The sequence below is a fragment of the Oncorhynchus tshawytscha genome, linkage group LG04 (genome assembly GCF_018296145.1).
Source record: "Oncorhynchus tshawytscha isolate Ot180627B linkage group LG04, Otsh_v2.0, whole genome shotgun sequence".
NCBI lineage: Eukaryota > Metazoa > Chordata > Actinopteri > Salmoniformes > Salmonidae > Oncorhynchus > Oncorhynchus tshawytscha.
Window position 1 is genome coordinate 54,886,791 of NC_056432.1, and position 11,904 is coordinate 54,898,694.

The 11,904-nt window shown below is 40.2% G+C and overlaps 1 protein-coding gene across 1 annotated transcript; it reads right to left on the reverse strand.

Moving 5' to 3' along the window:
- Nucleotides 1-5,367: 5,367 nt before the first annotated feature.
- Nucleotides 5,368-11,141, reverse strand: LOC112249039 (G1/S-specific cyclin-D1). Its single transcript, XM_024418640.2, has 5 exons — nt 10,625-11,141; nt 9,030-9,245; nt 8,424-8,583; nt 7,321-7,469; nt 5,368-7,175 (listed from the first exon to the last, which is right to left on the reverse strand). Exons 1-5 carry the CDS (start codon nt 10,820-10,822, stop codon nt 7,020-7,022), a joined length of 879 nt encoding a protein of 292 aa, XP_024274408.1. The 5' UTR covers nt 10,823-11,141; the 3' UTR covers nt 5,368-7,019.
- Nucleotides 11,142-11,904: the final 763 nt, after the last annotated feature.

The following is an 11,904-nucleotide window of genomic DNA, read 5'->3' on the forward strand; positions in this document are numbered from 1 at the left end:
CCACCGTGTGGTCAATGAAAAATATCACATGCATGTTTTAGTGAGCTCCTCTGGCTGAGATAATGTGGAAGAGTATGGAGACGGATCTTCTCCATCAGCTATGGCGTATTAGTTAACAAGCATAATAATATGAAATAAGCGATCAAAACCACAATTCTTTACTATGCGATACAAACCGAGGTGGTATGTGTTTCTAAAACACTTTTTTTTTGTAAAATGACTTCATATACAGTATGACAAATGACAGGAGAGTTGATTCACCTGCCAGAGGCACAAAGCAATCACGGTCTGTTGGTTTTGTTCACCCAACTCCATCCCCATGAAATTCCACCACTGGGCCTTTCAGCCTAATTTCATGGGTGGTCAGCAGTCAGTTCATGTTTGGCCCCTTCTCCTGGGTCATGTGTGGGATTGGCCTCTGGCTGTAACAATGGTATCAAGAGGCACCAGCGATGGCAGGGGCTGCGGAGTGCTTGTTTTTCGTTTGTGGCCCCCCTTTCTATTCAATGTACGGATAAAAATTCAGACAACCAGATGGGGAGGTGGGGGGGCAACGGTGGTGGGGGCCAGTGGCAGCTGGTTGATGCACTGTGCAGCAGCAGGTGAACACTGCCCCGCGGCACCTTCTGAGAGGGACAGATAAAGCCCAAATGAGCTGGAGGGAAGGAACTGCTTATCTTTGTGCAGTCTGACCTGATTCGTAGTTACTTGTGTGTGCCTGAGTCCAATGCAACAACAAAAAAAGAACAGAGGGAGAGAGGGTAAGCCAGTGAATGAAAGCTGTAGCAGCACTGTTTCTTTGATTCCCTGTGTTGCGCAAGCAGAGTGGATGGGGCCAAGGAAAGGGGGAGGCAGAGAGGGCTATGGGGGCACCGGAGGGTTTAGAGAATGTTCTGGAATTTCTGGAGCAGGTGGCGAGTGGTGACATGAAAAGAAGACGTGACAAATGCAACCGCCAGGCACTTTGAGGAAGAAAAAAAACAACAAACTAAATGGAAGCAGAGTTTTTCACTGCCTTGGTGCCTCATGTTCCCCCCCTTCCCTCCCCCCAGGGCCCCTATTTCATGCTAGCATCAGGGCATGTAGATCTGAAGGATGCCAGTATATATTTTCATGCTTCAGTTTTTTATATATATTTTTTTACATTCATTACGATTAATCTTGGCACCTAGAATCAGCTACTCAATTTAATATTATAATGTTGATATGTATCACGGTGAAAGTCAGGAGATTTCATAACTTTTTAAAAGACCTTGATCCATGATGTTGCCACAAGCTGCTTAAAGGCATGGAAGGATCAGGTCAGCACAGTATTCGCCTATGTGGCTGCCTGGCATAGAAACTGTTTCCCAATGACATTAGTGAGAAATGCCTAATTCTCAGTTGTGAAGGATTGCACTGCATCATAGCTACAGACACGGGTAAACGTGTTGAAAGGATACCACACTTAGGTAGCATGTCCTGACGAGTCCATCCCTGTACCTTTTGATGGCACTTGGGTCGCAATGTTGATCCTTCCTCTGAAACTGCAAGTGCTAAGATGTCAGAGGCTGAGGACACTGTATTAATCCAAACCTCAGATGGCCACAGGTTTATGTGAAATACTCAAGAGTTCCTTCGCAAATACCCAGGGCCTTAGAGCAGTGGGTACCGTCTTTTCTTTACTCTGGCTCATCTGAAAGCCTTTGACATTTTCTTGTGACCTACCCAACAATCCGCTGCTTTTACACAGTGGTGTAAAGTACTTAAGAAAAAATACCTTAAAATACTACTTAAGTTGTTTTTGGGGGGTGTCTTTATTTATATTTTTGTCAACTTTTACTTCACTACATTCCTAATGAAAAGAGTGCTTTGTACTCCATACATTTTCCCTGACACCTAAAAGTCCTCATTACATTTGGACAAGAAAATCATCCAATTCACGCACTTATCAAGAGAACATCCCTAGTCTTCCCTGCTGCCTCTGATCTGGCAGAGTCACTAAACACAAATGCTTTCCCCTGGCTATCCGTAAATGACTTATATTTATACAGGGTGGGTCACCAATGAGACCAGGGTCTCATTTGCAAGGCAGCCCTGTGAAAAGTGCTACATAGTGCTACACACTTGTGAAAAGTGTTATTAAAATGTAATGTCATGTAATATCTTAAATTGTATATAACTGCCTTAATGTTGCTGGACACCAGGAAGAGTAGCTGCAAACGGGGATCCTTAATAAATACAAAACATGAACATACAATAAATACTACAAGATTAATCAAAACAACACAACTCTCTCACATATCACCTCCCTTTAAACTCAATATTTTACTGTCCAATGGAGACAAGGAAGTCTAATTTCAAGGTGGCCTGAAGAAGATTCCATGAGCTGAGGGCATACAAATGAAAAGCATTTTTTTCCCAGGTCCGTGGAGTCCCGCTGGACCTCCAGAACCAGCCAGTACAGTGAGCGGGTCTGAAAATTGCTGGATCTCCAGTTAATATGTGAGTTGACGTCATGGAGGAGTCTCTGAAGAACAACTTTATTTACAAAAAGTAGCCAGTGCTGGGCCCTTCTGGTAGTCAGGGACTCCCAACCACAGAACTATACATCACGGAGTGATGTGTATGAAAATGGTCCCCAGTGTTCAAACGCAGTGCTGATTATTTGCAAAAGAGCTGATCTGACTGGTCAGATACGGATCCAAAAGGTTTATGATACAATCAACAACAGGTTAAAGCTATGGCTAGGATTAATAAATCATTAGTGAAACAGTTATAACCCAGGGTTAGATGAAACATTTTATGACAGTTGTTTTGGTGCTTGTTAAATAGTGAGCATTATGGCTGCAGTTTTTTTATCCTTTAGTTTACAAATGCTATAAGATGCGTTATGTGGCATGATGTTGAGAGAGATGTCGGTGTGCCAGCAGGGATTTGGTGCCGCATTGCCTAATGTACTGAAACCCTTTATCCACTGTTTGTCCAGCCCACGATTGCAGGGCTGTGGGAAAGGATTAAAATTTCACGCCTTTTTCTTTATAGAAAACCCAGATCAAAGGAATTCCTTGCATAATAAATCAATGAGTACTGTCACACACATGCTTTCACCAATAGCATGGGTAATCATTAGCCCCACAAAAGCATTTGTACTTTAGATTTTGGAAAATGTCCTCAATATCATTATGTATATCAATGTTGCTTTTTGAAAAACTATTCAGTCACTGTCAGTAATCTATAACGTCCTATTCAAAATGGATAATTACAGATTATTTAAAAAAATGTATTTTTAATTAACTAGGCAAGTCAATTAAGAACAAATTCCTACTTACAATGACGGCCTACCCTGGACGACGCAAGTCAATTAAGAACAAATTCTTATTTACAACGACGGCCTACCCTGGACGACACTGGGCCAATTGTGTGCAGCCTGGATTTCATGGATTGATGTGATTCAGCCTGGATTTGAACCAGGGACTGTAGTGATGCCTTTTACACTGAGATGCAATGCCTTAGACCACTGCACCAGTCGGGAGCCCCCCAAAAGAGAACAAAAATCATAACTGAGGTAGGATTATGTAATTACGTATGTATGGAATACAATAACTGTTTTAGAAAGAAATATTTGACATTGTAAAAGACATCAACATTCGTTTTTTGTTTTCCCATCAAGAGAAGACAAAACAGGATGTTTTAATCCACTTTTAATTTTAGTTTAGTTTGACGTTCAAATCATGTTTCTAGAATGGATCCGCAAGTAAAATGTTGTGCATTTCAGACCAGCGACTGTTACACAAAACAGACATTTCAGTATCTTTGCTTTATTTTTCCTGGACCCCAGATGACCTTTGACCCATTGCAATGAACACAGAATCTGACCCCCACTTCGGACTACCCGACCGTCATTAACAATAGAAGCAATGGTAAAAGGCTAAAAAGCTGACCACTTAGCTTTTTTTTGGGGGAAGCACATTCTGTCAAAAAGTTTGGACAAAGATCTCCACCCCTTCTGTTTTCATTTTTACTATCAACACTTTTTATTAATATGACAGAAATATGTAATGTCATCTTTAGTTGAGCCCAAGGGCATCAATGTATTTTTTTTCCATTTTTTGAGGTAACAAGTATTCCTTACACTAGACAGAAAAACAATATCTCCATCCTGGGTCCTGTGTTAGCTAGTAGAAATTTGAGCAGCTTGCAGCAACATCATTTGTCAAATACTAAGCAACACTAGGCCTACCTCACATCTACAACCAGAACATATAGCAGCATCATGTCTATGGCTAAGTGAACCACTGTTGGCTCTCACACTCATTAACTCTGATTGAAGGATGTCTGGGTCAAATGGAAGTGTGCCTAACAATATCTGTAGCCCATTATTTTAGCTTCAATGTACCAGTAGTGGTTCAGAAAAAAACTGCAGTGTTCCAAGATTTAAATCTATTTACCATTTATTGTGCAGTTGACACAAATATGAATATGCTATGCTTCTTGGTGGAGGACAAGATATCTAGACAAGCATGTACTGAACTGTGTGGAATAACGGCATGATGATTTGAAAATAATTCTATGGCTTGGTATTTAACAAACTCATTACAGGCTTTAACTTGAGCAAATGCTTTATATAAAAAAAATAGCAGGGCCTTCAGGAGCTTAAAGGGGATAAAGACTCTTTCAACGAGACAGCTTAACACTCAAAAGAGTTATATAATCCGGTCTGTTATGGCACCAGTTTCAATCAATGCTCTCTACTTGCTCACATCAGGACCCATTTGGATAATGATCAATGCATTACCATTAGCAGTTTAAAAACAGGACAATCAGCCACTGAACAAACAAGTAAAATAAAATCAAAATTCAAAACTAAATTAAAGATAAATCTTGACTGTAATATGAGGTATTGTTGATAAAAACCATGTCCATTGTCTAATTTTTTCATCTTTTTGGAATAGCACTGAAATCATATTAAAAGTAAAAACTGATGACAAGACTACAAAAACAAAGACGTCAATAACAATTTTCTCATAGAAAATTAAAAACCTATTACATGGCAGTATATTGACATTTATATGTATAAAATATATAGCAGCAAACAATAGGAGAAAAAGCATGGTTTTTTTCTTGTTGTTTTACACTTTGCTGGAAATTCCTCCATAGCAGCTCAAAAGGAGGAGTGTGGTCTCCCATTATCCTGTTTTCTTGTCTCTTTTTCTCAATGTACAATCAAACACCTTAATTCAGCAATTCAACAGAAACGTGTTGCTGTCAAGCTGTCACCCTTTTTGCCTCCCTTTTTCCCCACTCCCACTTTTCAACATTACCCATCCCATCTTAGTGATCCACTTCTCTTAGGCAAGCCACAAAAACATAGCCTATGTCTTCAGGTTTGTGCAAAATCATCTCTAAACCAATTTTTTTTTTTTTGTATTTTTATCCCCTCAACTACACATATTCTAAACAGCATTTTAACTACGGTGTTTTTCTTTCAGTTTTGTGTTGAGAAAACACTGTCACACATGATTTGGAGGGCAGTCAATGTGTTTAGCACTCTGGTAAATAGTTGTGTACAAAATGTTACGTACAGACAGACTTTGGCATCCTGTTTCTAATCGGCACTGGCTCCAAGAGGAAAACATGTCATAATAAACACTGTTAATCTTTGTTTTAGCTTTCAAGTTTGATACTTTAGTGTTTCAAATGCTCTGGATGCCGTTTAAGCGATGGGATACAGGATGCTGAAACATGCCACACCCAACGCTCGTCTCACTCTAGACCCCCTCCTGTAAGAACTGTGGCATAACAATCTCCAAAATAATACCCTTCTACATCAAGGGGACACGGGATTTCTGTAAGGGCTGCGTTGACTTGTACCCAAAATTGTAACACATAACACCATAGTTAAGAGACCTGCTCCACTCCATACCATTTTTCCCATTTTTTTTGTGATTTTTCTTTTATGAGTCAGAAAAAAAACCTGACTAAAAGTGCTTTTAAAAATGGAACGGTATTAGAAAGATATAACCACAAAAAAAATGAACTATGGATTGCATGGTAAAGGTTTGCAACTAATGCTAGATTTTAGCTTATTGTGTCATAGCTAGCTGTTGATATATGTACATATGTGGCAATGAGGACAAAATTAATCACAAATCAACAGCCAAGCAATGCTGGTTCATTCAATTTACTCCTAATTGAATATAAAGTAATTGTCCTTATACTGAAGAATGAATGAACTTATTTGCCAAACCTCAGCAATCCACAATCTAAACAATAAAACAGAGCAATATATACTAAAAGTATACTGTTGAGTTATACAACTCAGTTAAAAAGAGAAGAGGCCAAAACTAGGGGCTCAGAATTTCTTTAGAAGTCTAGACAATATAATAAAGTGATTAAACGCATAAGCAAGCAGGGATATACAGACGACTAGACTGGGGGGAAAACGGGAGCTTTGATAGCAAGCAAAATGCCTAATAGATAACAAAAATGCCCCTTCTCTTTTATAAATGAATTTATACTTCAAATAAAAACCTAGACACAAAAGACAGACAAAAAATACCTACTTGTTATTTTAAATGTTTTAAGTAAGCATGTAAAATCAGTCTATGGTATTTAAAAATCCTAGTTCAACATTGGGTAGTAACAATGTATATTTCTGTGGCTTAATCTTGCACATAAACTATAACGTTTTTGTTTCATCCATATAGTTGTGTATCTTTCACAATAATTCATTTTTGCTATCATCCTTGTCTAGGTCTTGAGCCAGACGGGATGGGAGAGTGAGAGGGAATATGACTGAAGGTCTCAGAAAAGTGAGTTGTTCAGTCCTTTCTTGACAGCCCTGGCTGAGGGCGGCCACACGTCACTGGGAGGCCATACAGGCCGGGGCACCGTAACAGGTGTGGCACATTAGCATTTGCCAGAGTGTGTTCAGAGGGTGACGACTCGAGGGTGCGCTGGTGTCCTCTTTTCCCAGATGGCCTCTTGGTAAGGCCAGAGCCTCAAAAATATTTCCAAAAAAATGGGGAAGATGCCACTCAAATGTTAATGTCCCTCACATCTGTAGGGGTGCAGGACAGGTCCACATCCTCCTCTACCCTTTTTGTTTCTGCGGAGACACTATGTTGCTGTGCCTGTCTCAGACTAGACTCAAGCAGAGACTCAATCTGTTCCTGACACGACTTCAGGCAGTCCTGTGAGGAGAGAGAGATATAATGTCAACATAATGAAGCAAAACACCTCAAAGACAATAGTAGCGAAAGGGTTTGTGACAAATAGCCAATGCAAGCATGTGTGTGTGGTGCAATGTAAAGGCCCGGAGAACTGCGTTTGACGTACCGGGTCACTCCTGATGACTTGGGACAGAAAGTTGGTTAGGTTCTGGGATGACAGTGCACCATCTTTGCTCTTTAGGTACAGCCCCTGGACCGCTGCTGCCACACTGCCCGCTGCGATCATGGAGGGAGGGTTGGCGATGAATTTGACATCTACGGGGAAGACAACAGAAAGAGACGGTAAGTACTTGAGTCGTAAAGCAAAACACCCGAAACAGATCATTGGCCAAATGGTACACCTGAGCTTTCAATGGGATTCATGTGGTAAATAAAAGAGGCAGAGCTATCAAGTACTGTACAGGGGTAGAAAGGGAGACCACGGCAGATAGAGGGTATGTGAGGGAGGCCATTCTAGGCTGTGGCAGAATGAGGTACTGTAGGGGACAATGGAAATCCTGTTGCTCCTTCCCACTCAGTCACAATATCCTGAATGTGCTTCATTTCACGACCGGCTACGGACAGGACAACCAGTGCTCATGCACACAGACTTCCAAGAACAATACATCTAGCTCGTCGACAAAATAGGACAGGTACAGAAGTACATACAGCACACACATTCAATGGGTACACCACTTCAAAACCTTTTCCAAGAAGAAAGGAAATTACCACCCCTTCATACCCGTTTCCCCTCACGTAAATGATTTCCACAATAGCCCTAAAAACATACTCCCAGTGACAACTGATTCAGAATCTATTGAGTAAACCCTGACTTTGGGGAGAAACACCACGCAAACAAACCAATGTGGTGAGAAGCAAACTCATAAAACTGATCTGGAGAAAAAAAGATGGCACTGACTCCATTCCAGTATCTCCTTACTTGTCCACACTACGCAGTGACAGAGACACCCTCCATAAAACATGTTAGGCCTTGTACACTCAAACATTCCTGCACCAGAGCCCATACCCCCAACCATTTACATTGACCATTGGCCACCTGGGGGCTTTCAAGGAGGAAGAGTCATCCTCACAAGTGGGGAAAAATGCAGATAAAAATCTATATCTTGCATCAAACACATATCTTAGCCATTGGTCCCTGAAAAAGTGGTTATGGAGCAGTGGCAGGAAAAAGCTCACACTTAACAGACAATGGTTCATGTGTGGGCCTACCTGTTGCACAGAGAGCCACGAATGTCTGGGCATGCTTGCGCAGAATCTGCTTCGTGTGCTGCTGGATTGGTAGCTTGGAGAGGAAATGGTCTATGAAATCGTGAGGTGTTACTGATGCTAGATCCCATTTCAACTTGTTTAGAGTCAGTAGTTCCATTTGCTACAAAGAAAGACAAACAGACGTGCGCAATGAGACAATCTAACTATCACAAGTGGCTTCATAATTTATTCTACATTTTACTCTATCCACTAGAGGGAGATGTCGCCCTCGTCATGTCATTGCGCTACACTGGGCTAACCGTTGTAGGCAATCATGTGAAATGTACAAGAATCCAAACTCTTTCTTTGAAATTAACACAACAAAAATTATGCAATAATGATTTAGATCCCGTCGAAGAGAAACTAAGACAAGTAGTAGGCCTATAGGCCAACAAACTGGATGCATTGTAGTAGACTACCTGTAGGCATAGGCCTATATGCTACCATTGCATTATGAGATAGCCTACTATGGAAATGCTCATTAAAATAGCCTATCCAATATTAAATGGATTATAACTACAGCCATATACAGAGTGTATATGTAGAAGATTGACATTGCTCATTTACCAATAGATCGCTGGGCCGGATGTAGTTGTCGGTGTAAATGCACAACTTCTCTGCAGTTAAAGGGACCGTTTCCTTCATCTTTGAGGCCAAAAACATACAAGTAGCTCCCAGGAGTTGTAATCTGGTTTTATTTGTGGGCTCCACAGACAAAAATCTATCCAAGTAGTTCATAGCCAGGGGAAAAACCTCCTCCTCGCATTTCTGTTCCTCGCAGACCTAGAAGTGAAAACAGCAATTTAGCCTATAGCCTCAAATTACAGTAACCTATAATATAGGACTATAAGTGCATTCAGGTCGATTGTATATACCAATAAATAGGCCTGTCCATAAGAGAAAACGAAATACTGTAATGACAACACTACGCATTTAAAAAAAGATCCTTCCATTCCTTAAGGCTGTCCTTAAAACAATAGCTATGGCCTAATTATAGGCTTTAGCTGGCGCAAAGTAGGCTATAGTCTGCCAATGCAATCAACATAAAATCATGCATTTCGAAAAACTGAAACAGTTGCTTAAGCCTAATTAAAACGGAAATTTAAATAGTTGAGAATTTAGGCTGTTTTCAGTCGCTTCTTACTAAGACACAAAGGTGGCGTCAATGCAACTTTCCCCTGAAATTTCTAGTTCGTCATCTTTTCAAAAAATAATTAAAAATATGTAAAAATTGTCCCGGTTTGTGAAATTAGCATGTAAATGATCCTTATGGTATACCTTATCGGATAGTTTTAAGATGTGTCGAACTTTAATATAGTAAACATATAAAAAACATTTAATTTACAAGACACCGCTCTTTCTCGTGGAGCGTGCGACATTTAGATCTTGTGCGGACTCACAATTTCTGAAATTAATAAAAAATGTATGTCGACACAAGACTCAATCTCTAACTACATGTAAATGTTGATTAATCGATATAGTATCATACCCGACCATTGAAAATGCATTCTTATTTAACATTTTTGTGAAAATGATCATGTCTCCAGAGCGACCTTCAGAAACTGCAGGAACAGCAGCCTGATAAGTAAGCCGAAACAAAACTTTATGGTTTTATATAATCATTTTTCGCTATCTGTGCGACAGGATTATAAGTGCATACCCAAGATATACCTTTCGACTTGCTGATTGAGTTACTGTCATTGCCGACATTATTAAAGATTTTTAATGATATTAAAAACCTACGCATACGACAACAAAGATGGCGCATAATACTGGCAAGAGTAAGACTGCATACGTGTACATTGCTATTAATTTGGAACAATTTTTCAATCTAAATACATTTCCTAAGTCCCGACAACGAAAAGAATCGAGCAGCTACATTGCAAGTGTTGTAACTACTGAACACACACAATACCTTGGAAATAGCCTAATAGGCTACAACAGTGTTCCAAATCTATTTTAGCCTACTTGGACAACCGTTACAAATGAAACATTAGCCTACTACATGTCAGTATGTTTACATAATATGAATGATCATGCTTGGAAAGAATAAACGTACGATGCATAAAACGGCCAATTCAATACATTGCGTCCAAATGGCATGGTTAGTGGTAGGACACAAACGTTTAAGCAATACATCGAGACATCATAAATGTACACACCTCTAACATCCATGTAGCCACAATTTTCCTCATTTTAGGTATTATTTCTTTCTGGACACACTTGAAGTAATTCGGAGACGGGAGATAATTTTCCTCTGCTTTGAGCATTGTCTGTAGAACTCGGTCATTTAGTAAGTTGGCGTCTTGGTAAGCTCTTCTGATGGTTTCCACTTCACAGCACAGCAGCTGGTGCTCCATATCTTTTGCGGTAGTATCTTGCGTTTTCTGGGCTGAATAAATAATCAAAATATGTGCTTCTTGTTAGGAGTGAGTGAGGCTCCGTGGATGCTGCTTGCTGCTCCTACAGTGTAAGCCCTCTGAGAGCTCCAACGCTTCACCCTTCTAGACAAAACTCCCCTTCAGAGGGCTATGCGATGACGTTAACTGTTGTTAAGGAGGAGATCAAAGCAACAGCGAGTCTGAGAGAGCCGAGCTAAGGAGTCTATAGAGAGAGGAGGATCACTCTAAAGAACTACCCCTCTAAAGTTTCCAAGTCCTTCCAATCGCTTGCTTATCCACTCCTATAGGTATGGAAATGGGAGGTCCCAGTATTCTGGGTGGCGTAGCCTATACAGCGGAGGGGAGTCAGGAGGGGGTGAAGAGAACGGACGCTGAGTGGTGGGGGTTTGAGGGAGGAGGGATGTAGGGCCAGTGTCAGTATAGGGAAGTTGGTTATGTAGAGATTAATGTGAATTGGTTCAATTTTGATAGGGGGCGGTATAGACACATTCACGAAACGTTCCTCTTAAAAAAAGCTCTGAGAATAGCTCCGGCTTCTCTTCTCGTCACCCAGTCGAACATGAGGTGAGCACATGGGCAAGCTTCTAACACACAAAGACATTTAACAGTGCGACATGTCTTTTTTTAAATCACTTTAATCATTATAACGTAATCATTATGCAGCAATTCATATACTTGTTCAGATTGCAGGCATATTCAATAGACCTATGCATCACAAAACCTGTAAAAAGCATATAAAACTATCAGAGCCATTCAATAAGGCAGGCAATTGAATATTTCAAGAGTAAAACACGATGTGCAAAGTCGTTTACGTTAAAGCCTAACCTAATAATAATTGCACTATACACATCTTTAATTTAGACAGATTAGCCTATTATCAATATTGATTTCAGGTTTCAGTTTAATTTTACGGCATTAAAACTTGGCACAACAAAAGTGCACTACCTCACTTTACAGTGCTGTGTGTGTGGAAATTGTAATGTACAAGATGAATAACGTGGTGACTGAAAAAAAAGTTTATAAAACTGCCCCCCTCTTAT

Excerpts from the sequence above, each read along its gene's own strand:
- LOC112249039 (XM_024418640.2), bottom strand. The coding sequence starts at position 10,822 with ATGGAGCACCAGCTGCTGTGCTGTGAAGTGGAAACCATCAGAAGAGCT. Across the intron at positions 9,246-10,624 it reads TGGCTACATGGATGTTAGAG|GTCTGCGAGGAACAGAAATG; the intron begins GTGTGTACATTT and ends TTTCACTTCTAG. Across the intron at positions 8,584-9,029 it reads TCCGGCCCAGCGATCTATTG|CAAATGGAACTACTGACTCT; the intron begins GTAAATGAGCAA and ends CTTTCTTTGTAG.